Below are 14,761 nucleotides of genomic sequence, written 5' to 3'. Positions count from 1 at the left end.
ACCTGAGGAGATAGAAGCAGGGAAGTATAAGAAGCTCCGCCCTTGGCTTGGTGCCTGTGGCTCAGCAGCTGGGACACCAGCTACATGCACTGGAGCTGGGGGGTTCTAACCCAGCCTGGGCCTGCCAAACAACAATGTCAACTACAACCAAACCCAGCTACTTGGCAGGCTGAGGCAAGAGAATCTCTTAAGCCCTAGAGTTAGAGGTTGCTGTGGGCTGTGAGGGCGACATAGTGAGACTGTGTCTCAAAAAAAGAAATAAAAAGAGGGCGGCGCCTGTGGCTCAGTAGGTAGGGTACCGGCCACATATACCGAGGGTGGCCTGTTCAAACCTGGCCCCAGCCGAACTGCAACGAAAAAATAGCTGGGCGTTGTGGCTGGCGCCTGTAGTCCCAGCTACTGGGGACGCTGAGGCAAGAGAATCGCCTAAGCCAGGAGTTGAAGGTTGCTGTTAGCAGCGTGATGCCACAGCACTCTACCCAAGGCGATAAAGTGAGACTCTGTCTCTACAAAAAAAAGAACAAAACTGACCTTCATGTTGCTGCACCATTTGAGGCCCCTCCAATGACTTCCTCTGTGAAGCCTCACCTGCCCATCATTCTGAGTCACGCTAGCTGTCCCACTTCTACCTGCCGGGTGCCCAGTCTTTGGTTCTAATTCCGGTCCCTCAGCCATGCCCCTTCCTGGGTCCTGTGGACACCTCAAATCCCCAGAGTCCCAAAAGAACCCCATACTTCACAGACAGGCTTCACCCTACCCGACTCCTCCGTATTTTACAGACCCTGCTGTCTCCTTGCCTCTACCCCAGCTGGAGAACCAGGACACCGGCTAAGCAGCAAGGCCTGGAGGCGGGGGGGGCCCAGTGACTTCTTAGTTAACTAATTTACTCATTCTCTTTTACCTCTCCCTGGCTCTCCTCCCCGGGGGCAAGTAGATGCGGGAAATGACTGGATTGTGTGTTAATGGAGGAAGTCCCCTTGCCCACAATGAAAGGCTCAGATGAATGCTGCCGCTTCGGTGCCTAATTAAAGACCCTCGACAGGCGCCCGAGTTCTGACGGTGGACGCAGGAACCCCAGTTCCCAGCCACAAGGCACAGCGGAGCCGGAGAGTGGGAAGGAGGCTCCCAATCAGCTCAAAGAAGGAAATATCTAACTGGAGAGAGAAAATGCGGCGGGAGGGGGGACTTTAAGATCTACTTCTCAGGACTTAGGGGGCTTGACTTCCAGGCTTGTAAAGATGGGGAAAGAGCCAGAAAGAGAGTTTTGGAATTTGGCCAGAGACTTTACCCCTCTCCCCATAAATTTCAAATAGTCCTGACTTTGAGAGGAAAATGGGAAGAATAGGGTGTGTATAAGACTTAGCTGTCTGGGGGCGGCGCCTGTGGCTCAAAGGAGTACCGGAGGTGGCGGGTTCAAACCCTGCCCCGGCCAAAAACTGCAAAACAAAAAACAAAAAAAGACTTAGCTCTCTGTTGGGGGTGAAGGAGCACCAACTGGGGCTTCAGATGAGACGTGGACTACTCTTGCAGCATTCATCCGGGGGCAAGACGCTCCAAACCTCACTAGTGGGGAGGGAGCTAAGAGGTGATTTTAACCCCTCCCGTAAATAAGTACCCCTCCTAAATAAACTGATAGGAAGCATCTTAGCGTGCCGCCCCTTCCAGTCAGGTGGCCACCTCCAAGTCCCCACCACCAGCACCACAGGGCCCTCAAGTCCCTAGAATGCCCCATGACAGGCCACGTGGCACACTGGGGTTCTGAGGTCCATGCCTAGTGACGCCCGGCTCCTGGGCTGCGTACAGCTCACCTCTAAGCAGGGGGCGCCTCGGTGGCGGCAGCGGCGAAAGAGAGACCACAGCCTGGGGGCGGGCTCCGCGGGGTGCGCTCCTCCCACGCGGGTGTCAGGTTTACGGAACAGAACTCTTACGCCGGACGCGCGGTGGCCAGAGGGCCGCGAGGATTCCATTCGCCTGACCCGGCCTGACGTGACCGTACCCGGGAACGCCATGTTCGCGCGTGGGTCTCGGAGGCGCCGCTCTGGGCGTGCGGTAAGTGGGACTCAACGGCAGTGGGGGTCGGGGGTAAACTGTGACCCAGGCGATTGGATAGAGAACAGACGCCCCATAGAGGAGCTGGGGCTGCTGGAGGCGAGTGGGTGAAGGAACATGTAGGTCTGGTGGCCTGTGCTCCCTAATCACCTCTCCAAATACCTTTGTCAGCACCCCTGGGACCTGGTGCTCTCCCTTCTTTTTCGAATTGTAAGAGGGAATTCTGAGGGCCAAGAGATAGGGTCCTGAGTCTTGGGTTGAGCAGGGACCTCCTGAATTTCTGAGGGAGGGGCGCTGTACCTTGGAGGAAGGCGAACTGAGGGATGGAGTCCTACACTCCTGGCATGCCTGAATGCTGAGGATCGAAAAACTGGGTTTGAGGAGTAGAGGGCTACCTGAGCCAAGAAGCTTTGAATTTTTTTTTTCCCCTGCTAAGCCACCTGTAGCAGAAGCTTTAACTTCTTAGGTAGGAGGGTCTCTCTCTTTTCTTCCTTTGAGGGGGTCTCTGAGGAGAGAAGCTGGGGTCTGGGTTTGGCGATCTAGAAAAGGAGTAAATAGCCCTAGGATATGAGGGGTAAAGATCAAAGTTTCTTGGGATATGGGGTTTCTGAATGGAGAAGAGGCCTCCTGAGTCCTGGGGGAGGGTCCCCAGTTCCTTGGGCATGAAGGAGTGAAGCCACTAGCAGCTCCTGAGCTTCTGAAGGGAAGAACAGAGTTCAAGAGGGGATCCCAAGGAAGGATGGGATCTCAGTCTCCTATCCTGTGGAATAGGAGTGCTGCTGGCCCCATGGGTGAAGAGGAGACAGAGATAAGGCCTAGAAGGGATGCCCAGATTAAGGACTCTGTGCTCTGGTGGGGAGAGCACTCTGAATTCTGAGGGGCGTGTCGGAGGCCTGGAAGCATCTAAGGCTTATGGGTGTTCCCAGGCTGGAGAAAGGGTGGTGAAGTTGAGGGAAGGGTGTTTAGGCTGGGGAGGAGTAGTCCAAGGCCAAACTAGAGAGGGAAATTCCCTGAAAGGGAGGCTTGTTGGGAGGTGGTCTCAGCTGCCCCGCCTCTGATTGTGTCGTCCTCCCCGGTCTCTGGGCTCTGTCCCAGCCTGCCCAGCGCTGCCCTGGTGAGACAGGCCTCAACGTGCTGTTGCTGGCCTTGGAGTGGAGGGGTGGGCGTTGACTTTTCCCTCCCTGCTCTCGCACCTTGCCCGGCCATGCATCTGTCCCCGCCCACAGCAGCTTCCAGAGACTGAGGACCCAGACCGGGGCCGGCCCTGCAACTCTTGCAGGGAGCAATGCCCCGGCTTCCTGCTGCATGGCTGGAGGTAAGCGACCCCTCTACAGAGCCTTTGTCAGAACTCTGCCTTTGGGAGAACCCCCCAGGTTTAGGCTCCTTGCCTACAGGGGGAGCTCAGTTGGGAAAAGAGCCTCACTCCGATTCAGAGCCCCGCCCCGACTCATTCCTGAGAGGTCTTGGGAGAGCTCCACTCACCACACAGCCCCGCCCCCAGAAGATTCTCCCAAGCCTGAGTCTCATCCCTAGGGAGATCGCAGCACTGCTCACTGACCTCTAACTCCCTCCCCCACATTAGGCACAGAACTACTCTCCCAAACCCAATGTCCTATCCCCCTACTAGAGCCTTCCACCTAAAAAATCTCATAAAATACTACAGACAACCCCCAGCCCCCAGATTCAAGCCCTACCCGGGCCTCATCACAGGCTAGAGCCCTGCCTCTTGGGAAAGTTCCACCACAAAGTCCAGAGGCTTTCCTAAGGGAAAGCACTTAGATTTAGAATTCCAATCTCAGCTTGGGAGCTCCGCCCCTACTTAGTCCAGCTGCTGGGAGAGTGTGACACAGTTCCAGAGCTGAAAGGTTAGGGGGTGTCCTTGAGACTCCACAGCCCCACCCCTTCACATCCTGTGCCCTGGCTCACAGCCCCACCCCTAGTTCATAGCTATCCCCTGCTCTGCCTGTGCCTGACAGCTGGAAGCTGAGCCTCTCACAGCCAAGTGACCTTAGCTCATAGACTCTTCACCTCCTGTCATCCCTACTCCCAGACCCAGGACACTTTGGTGGTGATAATCTGCATGTCCCTGCCCCTTGGTTGTACTTGGGCTGCTGAGGTATCTAGGCAAGCAACCCCTTAGTAATTGACTCCTATCCTGGCCCTCCCCAGGAAGATCTGCCAGCACTGCAAATGCCCACGGGAGGAGCATGCAGTTCACGCGGTACCTATGGACCTGGAACGTATCATGTGTCGGCTAATCTCAGACTTCCAGCGCCACTCCATCTCTGATGATGACTCAGGCTGTGCATCAGAGGAGTATGCCTGGGTGCCCCCAGGCCTTAAGCCTGAGCAGGTGACCAGAGGCTGGCCACCCACTCTTGCTGTCCAGTGGGTGCACACACACACACACACTCATGCTCAAGTGGGAACCTATTTCTGGGGTAACACTAGAGTGTGTGGTCAGACTGAGGGCTGTTCTGACCCATCTGTGATTAAGGGATGGTCAGGTCCCCATCACAGGGAGCTCTGAGTGATCTTGGGACCAGTTCCTCAGGGCCTTTTCACTCCACCTCCTATCCTTTACCTCAGGCTTTATCCCAATGCTTCATTCAACAAGTCTTCATTGATTGATTCATTCAACAATCAATCGTTATGGAGCACCTACGGCAGGTCACACACTGCACTGAGGGCACATCAGTGAACAGAACACAAAATAACATATTGCCCATGTCAAAGTTAGATTCCCATAAGGGCAACAGCCAATAAACAAACCTATAAATATATGTCAGACGGTGTAAGGGTTGTGGAATAAAAAGGAAGGGAAGCGAGGCCGGACGCAGTGGCTTATGCCTGTAATCCTCACACTCTGGGAGGCCAGTGAGGGTGGATTGCTTGAGCTCACGAGTTAGAGACCAGCTTGAGCAAGAGCGAGACCCCATCTCTACTAAAAATAAAAAGACTGAGGCAAGAAGATCCCTTGAGCCCAGGAGTTTGAGGTTGCTGTGAGCTAATGATGCCAGGGCACCACTCTACCCAGGATTCAGCTTGAGACTCTGTTTCAAAAAAAAAAAAAGAGGCTCAGCACCTGTAGCTCAGTGGCTTGGGCACCAGCCATATACATTGGAGCTAGCTGTTTTGAATCCAGCCCAGGCCTGCCAATGACAACTACAACCAAAAAGTAGCCAGGCGTATGTGTCTGGCGCCTGTAGTCCCAGCTACTTGGGAGCCTGAGGCAAGAGAATCGCTTGGGCAGCGCCTGTGGCTCTGAGTAGGGTACCGGCCCCATATGCCGAGGGTGGCGGGTTCAAACCCAGCCCCGGCCAAATTGCAACAAAAAAATAGCCGGGCTACTCGGGAGGCTGAGGCAAGAGAATCGCGTAAGCCCAAGAGTTAGAGGTTGCTGTGAGCCGTGTAACGCCACAGCACTCTACCGAGGGCCGTACAGTGAGACTCTGTCTCTACAAAAAAAAAAAAAAAGAGAATCGCTTAAGCCCAAGAGCTGGAGGTTTCTGTGAGCTATGATGCCACGGCACTCTACCCAGGGCGACATAGTGAGACTCTGTCTCAAAAAAAAAGAAGAAAAGGAAGCCAGATGATGAAGAGAGAGACTAGCATTGTTAATGGGGTGTCCAGGTAATCCTCTGAGAATTTAATATTTGAGCTACCCTAAAGTAGGTGAAGATGTGAGACAGGCAGATCGCTGGGATTAGAGCGATTCAGGCAAAATGAATAGCTAATGCCAAGGCCCTTAGGCAGGAGTATGCTTGGTATGTGGAAGGGACAGTGAGGCCAGTGCTGCTGAAACAGAATGAGGGAGGGGCAGAACAGCTGGGGGTGAGGTCAGAGAGGTGGTAGGGCCATAAGAAGGACTTTGGCCTTGATTCTGAATGAGAGGAAAGCTGCAAGGGAGTTGTGAGGAGAGGAGGGATATAATTTGGCTGCTGACTGTTGAGCAGCATTGGAGTGAGGGTGGAAGTGGGAGACCAGAGAGGAGGAAGCTACTGCAGTAGCCTGGGTGACTGATGATGGTGCTGGCAATGGAAGCAATAAGACATGGTCAGATTCTGGATATATTTTAAAACTAGAGCTAAGAGGACTTGCTTGTGGGAGTGGAAGAGAGGAGTGAAAGATGACCTCAAGGATAGGCAGATGAACTTGTGTGGGAAAGGGAAAGGCAGGAGCAAGTTTGAGGGTTAAGAGCATAAGTTTAATTTGGCCACCTGGAGTTTGAGGTAACTGTTAGACATCTGAGTGGCCACATTGCCTGGAACTCAAGGGATCGGTGACAGGACTGGAGATATGCATTTGCAACATATTAGCCACATATTTATAGCCATGAGGTTGGATGTAATTCTCAAGGGGGTGAATGTCAACAAAGGCAAGAGGACCAAACTAAACCCTAGGACGCTTCCGCATTTCAGGGTTGACTAGTTGAGGAGCCAAAAGAGGGACAGAGAACAGCAGCCAATAGGGTAGGAGGAAAATGAGGCCTGAGTGCTGTCCTGGGAACCAAGGGAAGAAAATGTTTACAGAGGCTTGGTGCCCATAGCACAGTGGTTTTGGCGCCAGCCACATACACCAAGGGTGGTGGATTTGAACCCAGCCTGGGCCAGCTAAAAGACTGCAACAAAAAAATAGCTGGACATTATGGTGGGCACCTGTAGTCCCAACTACTTGGGAGGCTGAGGCTAGAGAATCGCTTAAGCCCAAGAGTTTGAGGTTGCTGTGAGCTATGACACCACAGCACTCTACTGAGGACAACATAGTGAGACTTGGTCTCAAAAAAAAAGAAGGACGTCGCCTGTGGCTCAGTGAGAAGGGTGCTGGCCCCATATACCGAGGGTGGTGGGTTCGAACCCGGCCCTGGCCAAACTGCAACAAAAAAATAGCCAGGCGTTGTGGCACGCGCCTGTAGTCCCAGCTACACGGGAGTCTGAGGCAAGAGAATTGCCTAAGTCTAGGAGTTGGAGGTTGCTATGAGCTGTGTGACGCCACGGCACTACTGAAGGTAATAAAGTGAGACTCTGTCTCTAAAAAAAAAAGAAAAGGAAAGAAAAAAAGAAAATGTTTACAAGAAGGAGTGATCACTTGGGTCCAGTGAAATGATGGGTCAAGTCCCATGAGGACTGAGACCTGGACAATAATTTTAACAATGTGGACATCATCAATGACCTTGACAGCTTTGAAGGACGGGTAGGGGCAAAAGCCTGCCTGGAGAAGGCTCCACAGAGAATGGGAGGGAAGGAAGTGGAGTGCTCACAACTCTTGAGGAATTTTGCTATAAAGTGGAGGAGAAAAGTGGAATAGCAGCTGGAGGAGTAAGTGGGGTCAAGAGCTGAGGAAACTCTCAGCATGTTTGGGAGCTAAGGGAAATGATCTGGCCTTTCAGGAGACATCCCTCCTGATGACTCAAATTTTCTCTGAGAATTGTGGACCCACCATCTCACTGCATCCCAACTCATCCCTAATCTCAATGGTATTCTCCCACCCCTGATGTCCTCCCAGGTTTATCAGTTTTTTAGCTGCCTCCCAGAGGACAAGGTCCCCTACGTCAACAGTCCTGGGGAAAAATACAGGATCAAGCAGCTACTGCACCAGCTGCCCCCACATGACAGTGAGGTAAGGAGACAGAAGACAGGTACAGCCTGGGCAAATGCAGGGCAGCTGTAAAGAAATGAGCAAGATCATAGGAGGAAGGGCGATCTGATCTGAGATGAGAGTTCTGGACAGCCAGGGACTATCAAGGGGACATTCCTTGGCAAAACCACAAGTGGGTGTTTCAAGCAGGGAACACTAGCTATACAAAGGGTCAGTAGTAAACTTTGGGCATGGGGTTGGCATCTATGGCTCAGTGAGGAGGGTGCCAACCCCATATACAGAGGGTGGCGGGTTCAAACCTGTCCCAGCCAAACTGCAACAACAACAAAATAGCCGGGCGTTGTGGCGGGTGCCTGTAGTCCCAGCTACTCGGGAGGCTGAGACAAGAGAATCACCTAAGCACAAGAGCTGGAGGTTGCTGTGAGCTGTGACGCCACGGCACTCTACCGAGGGCAATAAAAGTGAGACCCTGTCTCTAAAAAAAATTAAAAATAAATAAATAAAAATTTAAAAAAACTTTCTGGGCATAGATGAAGTCTGGACGTGGGACAGGGGCAGGGCCTTAAGGGAAGAGCCTAGAAGACCCCTATCCCCCCCAGGCCCAGTACTGCACAGCACTGGAAGAGGAAGAGAAGAAAGAGCTTCGAGCCTTTAGCCAGCAGCGGAAGCGGGAGAATCTGGGGCGTGGCACTGTGCGCATCTTCCCAGTGACCATCACTGGGGCCATCTGTGAGGAGGTGAGCCACAAAGGCCTTGGTGACGGAGTAATTCCCTTGCTCCAAGCCCTGGGGTACAGGTCCTGTCTCCCAAGCCCTGGGAAGATAAGGTTTGTCTGCCCCTTCAGCCCCAGTGGTCTATCTCTGAGGCCCTCCTGGTAATGAGATACGTCTCTAGAGCACCCTAATGGATAGGACCCATCTCTCAGATCCCACTGTTCAGTGCCATTTGTCTCTAAAGAGGCCGTAGTTTGCCTTCTCTATGGATTTTTCCCCTCCATGCAGTGGACATGGGGTATGGGCTGTCTCTCTGGACCTCTTGTGGTCAGAACTTGTCTTTAAGAACTGAAACACAGTGGCAGGGCCTGTCTCCAGAGCCCAGTAGTGAGTTGGGTGGGCTTGCCTATATATCCCACTGTTAGGTGAGGTCTGTTGCTGAGGTCTAAGTGGGTGGAGACTATCTCTATGCTTCCCCCATGGGGCCTGACCTGTCTCTGTGTCATCCCCATTATGGGAGAGGCTAGCCTGTAAGGCCACCCATGATGGTAGGGCCCATCTGTATGGCTTCCCTCATGGGCAGGATCAGTCTCAAACGTGCCCCCCAACTGCAACTCCTGTGATAGGCCCAGACCATCACAAAGGTTCACCAGGGGAAGACCCAAGGGTAACATGCCTTGGCTGATCTCATCCATCTGGCCATCTTGGTGGTGATAACAGTGTCTCTCTGTTCCATGGCAGTGTGGGAAGCAGATAGGAGGTGGGGACATCGCAGTGTTTGCCAGCCGTGCAGGCCTGGGCGCCTGCTGGCACCCACAGTGCTTCATGTGTACCACATGCCGGGAGCTACTTGTTGACCTCATCTACTTCTATCATGCTGGCAAGGTCTACTGTGGACGCCACCATGCTGAACGCCTGCGTCCCCGCTGCCAAGCCTGTGATGAGGTTTGGGCCTTCCTGCTCAGGGGTGGGAGTGGGGGTAAGGCAGGGTGGGGGGCAGGTCTTTCTGACAGCCACAGATGGCCTTTGCCCTCCAGATCATCTTCTCCCCTGAGTGCACGGAGGCTGAGGGCCAACACTGGCACATGGATCACTTCTGCTGCTTTGAGTGTGAAGCTTCCCTAGGAGGGCAGCGCTATGTCATGCGTCAGAGCCGTCCCCACTGCTGTGCCTGCTATGAGGCCCGCCACGCGGAATACTGTGATGGCTGTGGGGAGCACATTGGTGGGTGAACATGGTGGGATAGATGGACAGCTTGGCCATAGCCCCACCCCACCAAGATTCCTATTCTCCTCTAAGTCCCTGCAACCTTCACTGTAAGTCTCTCACTGTGCCATACTTTATAAACCTCACAGTTTGAATTCCATACCTTATAAACCTCACACCTACACACTGTGCCACCACTACACATCCAGACCCAGATGCAGGGTCCTTCCAAATCCCACCACCCAGGACTACCTTCTAGCTTAGCCTCTACCACACCAAGCTATGCCTGGTTCTCTTCCACTCTCCTGCATCCAATCTAGGTCACAGCCTACTCCCTAGCTCAGTGGTTTTCAACCTTTTTTTTTTTGTTGTTTTTTTTTTTTTTTTTGTAGAGACAGAGTCTCACTTTATGGCCCTCGGTAGAGTGCCGTGGCCTCACCCAGCTCACAGCAACCTCCAACTCCTGGGCTTAAGCGATTCTCTTGCCTCAGCCTCCTGAGCAGCCGGGACAACAGGCGCCCGCCACAACGCCTGGCTATCCTTTGTTTGCAGTTTGGCCGGGGCCGGGTTTGAACCCACCACCCTCGGGATATGGGGCCGGCGCCCCACCGACTGAGCCACAGGCGCCGCCCTTCAACCTTTTTTTATCTCACAGCACACTTGAGCCTGTAAACTCCAATGGCACGCTTAAATTATGTCGATCGAAAAAAACCATTTAGGCAGCACACATAGCTCAATGGGTAAAGCGCCAGCCACATACAGCAAGGCTGGCGGGTTCAAACCCAACCCTGGCCAGCTAAAGCAACAATGACAACTGCAACAACAAAAAGCTAGGCATTGGGCGGCACCTGTGGCTCAAAGGAGTAGGGCACCGACCCCATATACCGGAGGTGGTGAGTTCAAACCCAGCTCCAGCCAGAAACTGAAAAAAAAAATAAAAAAAAGTCGAGCTTTGTGGCAGGCACCTGTAGTCCCAGCTACTTGGGAGGCTGAGGCAAGAAAATTGCTTAAGCCCAAGACTTTGAGGTTGCTGTGAGCGGTGACGCCACAGCACTCTACCCAGGGTGACATCTTGAGACTCTCTCAAAAAAAAGCATTTAAAAAAGAATATAGGCTGGGCGGCGCCTGTGGCTCAGTCGGTAAGGCACCAGCCCCATATACCGAGGGTGGCAGGTTCAAGCCCGACCCCGTCTGAACTGCAACCAAAAAAAAAAATATAGGCTGAGCATAGTGGCTCACACCTGTAGTCCTAGAATTCTGGGAGGCCAAGGCGGGTGGATTGTCTGAGTTCAGGAGTTCAAGACCAGCTTGAGCAAGAGTGAGACCCTGTCTCTTAAAAAAAACTAGCCTTGGCTGGGCATGATGGCTCACGCCTGAAATCCTAGCTCTCTGGGAGGCCAAGGCAGATGGATTGCCTGATCTCAGGAGTTCGAGAACAGCCTGAGCCAGAGCAAAACTTCTTCTCTTAAAAAAAAGGCCAGGTTGGCTCCGTGCCTGTGGCTCAAGTGGCTGAGGTGCCAGCCACATACACCAGAGCTGGCAGGTTCGAATCCAGCCCAGGCTTGCTGGATAACAATGACAGCTATAGCCAGGAAATAGCCGGGCGTTGTGACGGGTACCTGTGGTCCCAGCTACTTGGGAGGCTGAGGCAGGAGAATCTCTTGGGCCCAGGAGTTGGAGGTTGCTGTGAGCTATGATGTTACAGCACTCTACCCAGAGTGACAGCTTGAGGCTCTGTCTCAAAAAAAAAAAAAAAAAAAGGCCAGGTGTGGCTCAGTGTCTGTAGCACAGTGGTTACAGTGCTGGCCACATATACCGGGGCTGGAGGGTTCAAACCCAGCGCAGGCCAGCAAAGCAACAATAACAACTGCAACAACAACAAAAAAAAAAAATAGCGGGGTATTGTGGCAGGCGCCTGTAGTCCCAGCTACTTTGGAGGCTGAGACAAGAGAATCACTTAATCCCAAGAGTTTGAGGTTGCTATGAGCTGTGACACCATGGCACTCTACTCAGGGTGACATAGTGAGACTCTGTCTAAAAAAGAAAAAGCTGAGTGTTGTGGTGGACACCTGTAGTACCAGCTGCTTAGGAGGCAGAGGCAAGAGAATCGCTTAAACCCAAGAGTTTGAGGTTGCTGAGACCTATGACACCATGGCACTCTACCAAGTGTGACAAGTGTGACTCTGTCTCAAAAAAAAAAAACCCTAGCCTGGGGCGGCACCTGGGGCTCAGTCGGTAAGGCACCGGCCCCATATACCGAGGGTGGCGGGTTCAAACCCGGCCCCGGCCAAACTGCAACCAAAAAAATAGCCGGGTGTTATGGCGGGCGCCTGTAGTCCCAGCTACTCGGGAGGCTGAGGCAAGAGAATCGCCTAAGCCCAGGAGTTGGAGGTTGCTGTGAGCTGTGTGAGGCCACAGCACTCTACCAAGGGCCATAAAGTGAGACTCTGTCTCTCCAAAAAAAAAAAAAAAAAAAAAACCCTAGCCTGGCGTTGTGGCAAGCGCCTATAGTCCCAGTTACTTGGGAGGCTGAGGCAAGAGAATCGCTTGAGCCCAAAAGTTTGAGCTTGCTGTGAACTATGACTCCACAGTACTCTGCCAAGGGCAACAAAGTGAGACTTTGTCTCCAAAAATAAATAAATACATACATAAATAAAAATAGAAAAATTATCCAGGCATGATGGCAGGTACCTGTAGTTCCAGCTGCTTGGGAGGCTGAGGGAAGAGGATGGCTTGATCCCAAGAGTTTGAGCTTGCTGTAAGCTATGACTCTGTCTCAAAAAAAAAAAAAGAAAAAGGAATAGGGCGGCACCTGTGGCTCAGTGAGCAGGGCGCCGGCCCCATATACCAAGGGTGGCAGGCTCAAACCCAGCCCTGGCCAAACTGCAACAAAAAAATAGCCAGGCGTTGTGATGGGCGCCTATAGTCCCAGCTACTCGGGAGACTGAGGCAGGAGAATCACCCAAGCCCAGGAGTTGGAGGTTGCTGTGAGCTGTGTGACACCACGGCACTCTACCGAGGGCAATAAAATGAAATTCTGTCTCTACCAAAAAAAAAAAAAAAGAATATATGGATTGTGCTTTGATCTTTCAAAAATAATTTCATTAATGATCTTTAAAAGTTTTCACAGCACACCAGTTGAAAATCAGTGCTGGAGTTCCACCTTACCTCCTAAGACCCACTCCTTTTCAACCAAGACCACGTCTTCCCTTTAAGTGCCTCTGCCACTCAGGCCTCTTCAGATCTAGCCTTCCACTCTTCCTTCCACCTGAAGCCACCCCTTAATGTCTAAGCCTGGCCCACCCCTACTCTGCTAGGGAGAACCCTGGGAAAGACAGTGGGGGAGAGACATTTACCAGCCAACCTTGGAGTGAGGACCAAACCTCTAGTTTCTTGCTTTCTCCAGAGAAGGGTCTTTTTGGAGTGGGGAGAGGGCATCTTGGGATACCCTGCTTCAGTTCCCCAACCCTTCCCAAGAAGATCCCCATTCGTGAGGGGTGATAATCCTGGGCCTTCTGCCTTAGTTTACCCCTTGTGTTGGTCCCACAGGCCTGGACCAGGGCCAGATGGCTTATGAAGGTCAGCACTGGCATGCCTCTGACCTCTGCTTTTGCTGTAGTCGTTGCGGGCGGGCCCTGCTGGGGCGCCCCTTTCTGCCACGTTATGGCCTAATCTTCTGCTCTCGAGCCTGCAGCCTTGGGTCTGAGCGCACCACTCCGGGACCCGACCGCCGTAGCTGGAGTGCAGGCACAGTCACTGCACCGCTAGCAGCCTCCACAGCCTCTTATTCTGCTGCGGAGGGGGCATCCAACATGGCTACCAAGGACACTTGCGTGGAATGCCCCCCTGGTAAGTTAAGCTAATCCCTAGCCATGCCCATCCGCAGCCCCTTTCCCCCACCCCACCCCCTGTCTCAACTTCGGCCCTTTCCCATGACTCACCCAAGCCCTACACCTGCTGCATCGCTGCCCTCTCTCCACATTTCAGCCCTCCCCCTTCCCCACACTATTCCATACCTAGTCTCCAGCCCACCTCTTGAGACTTCGTTTCACCCAGCTTCTGTACAGGGGCAGTCTCCTTCCTCAACTTGTCCCTGCTTGATCTCAAGTTCTCCAGCCAGTCATCTTTCACCCACCCAGGCTCCACCCCATTCTATCCCAAATCAAATCTACTCCAGACAAGGCCACGCCCCTTCTATCCAAAACTACGTCCCCAGTCCGTCTTACAGTTTTTGTGTACTTACTTCCCAACCTCTCTCCATTCAGCGCCTGTTCCAAGCCTCCTACTTCCCAGACTCTTCGTCTCCCTACCTGTCTCCTACTCCTGCCCCTACTTTTCCAGTCCTGGTGGGGAAAAGAAAGGCCCTTCCCCAGCCCTCCTGCAGAAGACCCTCCATCTCTCCCTTTCCAGCTTCAGGCCCCAAGGAGCCCTCCCGCTTTCTGAGAGGGACCCCCCAACGCCACTCCATGCCAGAGCTGGGTCTCCGCAGTGCCCCAGAACCACCCTCAGAGTCCTCCGGCCAACCAAATACACATATGGATGATAGTGCCTTCGGTCGCCAGAGCACCCCACGCGTCAGCTTCCGTGACCCTCTGGTGTTTGAGGGAGGTCCACGGCGGACACGGAGTGCACCCCCAGCCCAGCGCCGAAGGCCACGCAGTCCCCCACCCAGGGCCCGCAATCGCTGCCGCCGCCGCCACCATCGCCGCCACCACTGCCACTCCGGAAGACATCACCACTATCAGTGTGACTTGGGATCAGGGTCAAATTCAGGATCTTGCTCTAGCTCGCCCTCCAGTTCCAGTTCCGAGTCTTCAGAAGATGATGGTTTCTTCCTAGGAGAACGCATCCCACTGCCCCCGCAGCTGTGCAGGCCCAAGCCTGCTCAGGAAACTGCACCTGAGCCTCTCAACACCCCCTCCTCACCACCTTCCAGGGATTCCCACCCGGGTATGTCTCGACAGGCCCGAGACAAGAACTGCATAGTGGCTTGAAGACAGGTAGCCCTGGAGGAGCTCCATTCTCCAGTCAGTGGTGTTGATAACTCCCCCAATCTAAGTCATAAAGCCCCTTCCTTCCTCCTCGATTCTATTGTATTATTGAATTTAACATTTATTGTAAAATGAGGTTGCCTTCTTGCCCCAGCCATCACTCCTCAATTTGCCCCTCCTCACTTCCCCCTCCTGATGCTGAGA

The 14,761-nt window shown here is 53.2% G+C and overlaps 1 protein-coding gene across 2 annotated transcripts; it reads left to right on the top strand.

Annotated features, from left to right (window-relative positions):
* Positions 1–1,788: 1,788 nt before the first annotated feature.
* PRICKLE3 (prickle planar cell polarity protein 3) lies at positions 1,789–14,653 on the top strand. Of its 2 annotated transcripts, none has more exons than XM_053580823.1 (9): positions 1,789–2,049; positions 3,279–3,364; positions 4,219–4,402; positions 7,555–7,668; positions 8,247–8,384; positions 9,102–9,305; positions 9,398–9,584; positions 13,116–13,415; positions 13,977–14,653. In XM_053580823.1, exons 1-9 carry the CDS (start codon positions 2,008–2,010, stop codon positions 14,558–14,560), a joined length of 1,839 nt encoding a protein of 612 aa, XP_053436798.1. In that variant the 5' UTR covers positions 1,789–2,007; the 3' UTR covers positions 14,561–14,653. The 2 variants fall into 2 exon arrangements, with proteins under 2 accessions (XP_053436798.1, XP_053436797.1); XM_053580822.1 differs by having other exon boundaries at positions 3,276–3,364.
* The last annotated feature ends 108 nt before the right edge of the window (positions 14,654–14,761 follow it).

Source organism: Nycticebus coucang, chromosome X (assembly GCF_027406575.1).
Source record: "Nycticebus coucang isolate mNycCou1 chromosome X, mNycCou1.pri, whole genome shotgun sequence".
Taxonomy (NCBI): domain Eukaryota; kingdom Metazoa; phylum Chordata; class Mammalia; order Primates; family Lorisidae; genus Nycticebus; species Nycticebus coucang.
Note: the sequence above shows the minus strand (reverse complement) of the source record. Positions and strands in the feature narration are given on the sequence as shown.

Excerpts from the sequence above, each read along its gene's own strand:
- PRICKLE3 (XM_053580822.1), top strand. The coding sequence starts at position 2,008 with ATGTTCGCGCGTGGGTCTCGGAGGCGCCGCTCTGGGCGTGCG. Across the intron at positions 3,365-4,218 it reads TTCCTGCTGCATGGCTGGAG|GAAGATCTGCCAGCACTGCA; the intron begins GTAAGCGACCCC and ends GGCCCTCCCCAG. Across the intron at positions 9,585-13,115 it reads TGGCTGTGGGGAGCACATTG|GCCTGGACCAGGGCCAGATG; the intron begins GTGGGTGAACAT and ends TTGGTCCCACAG.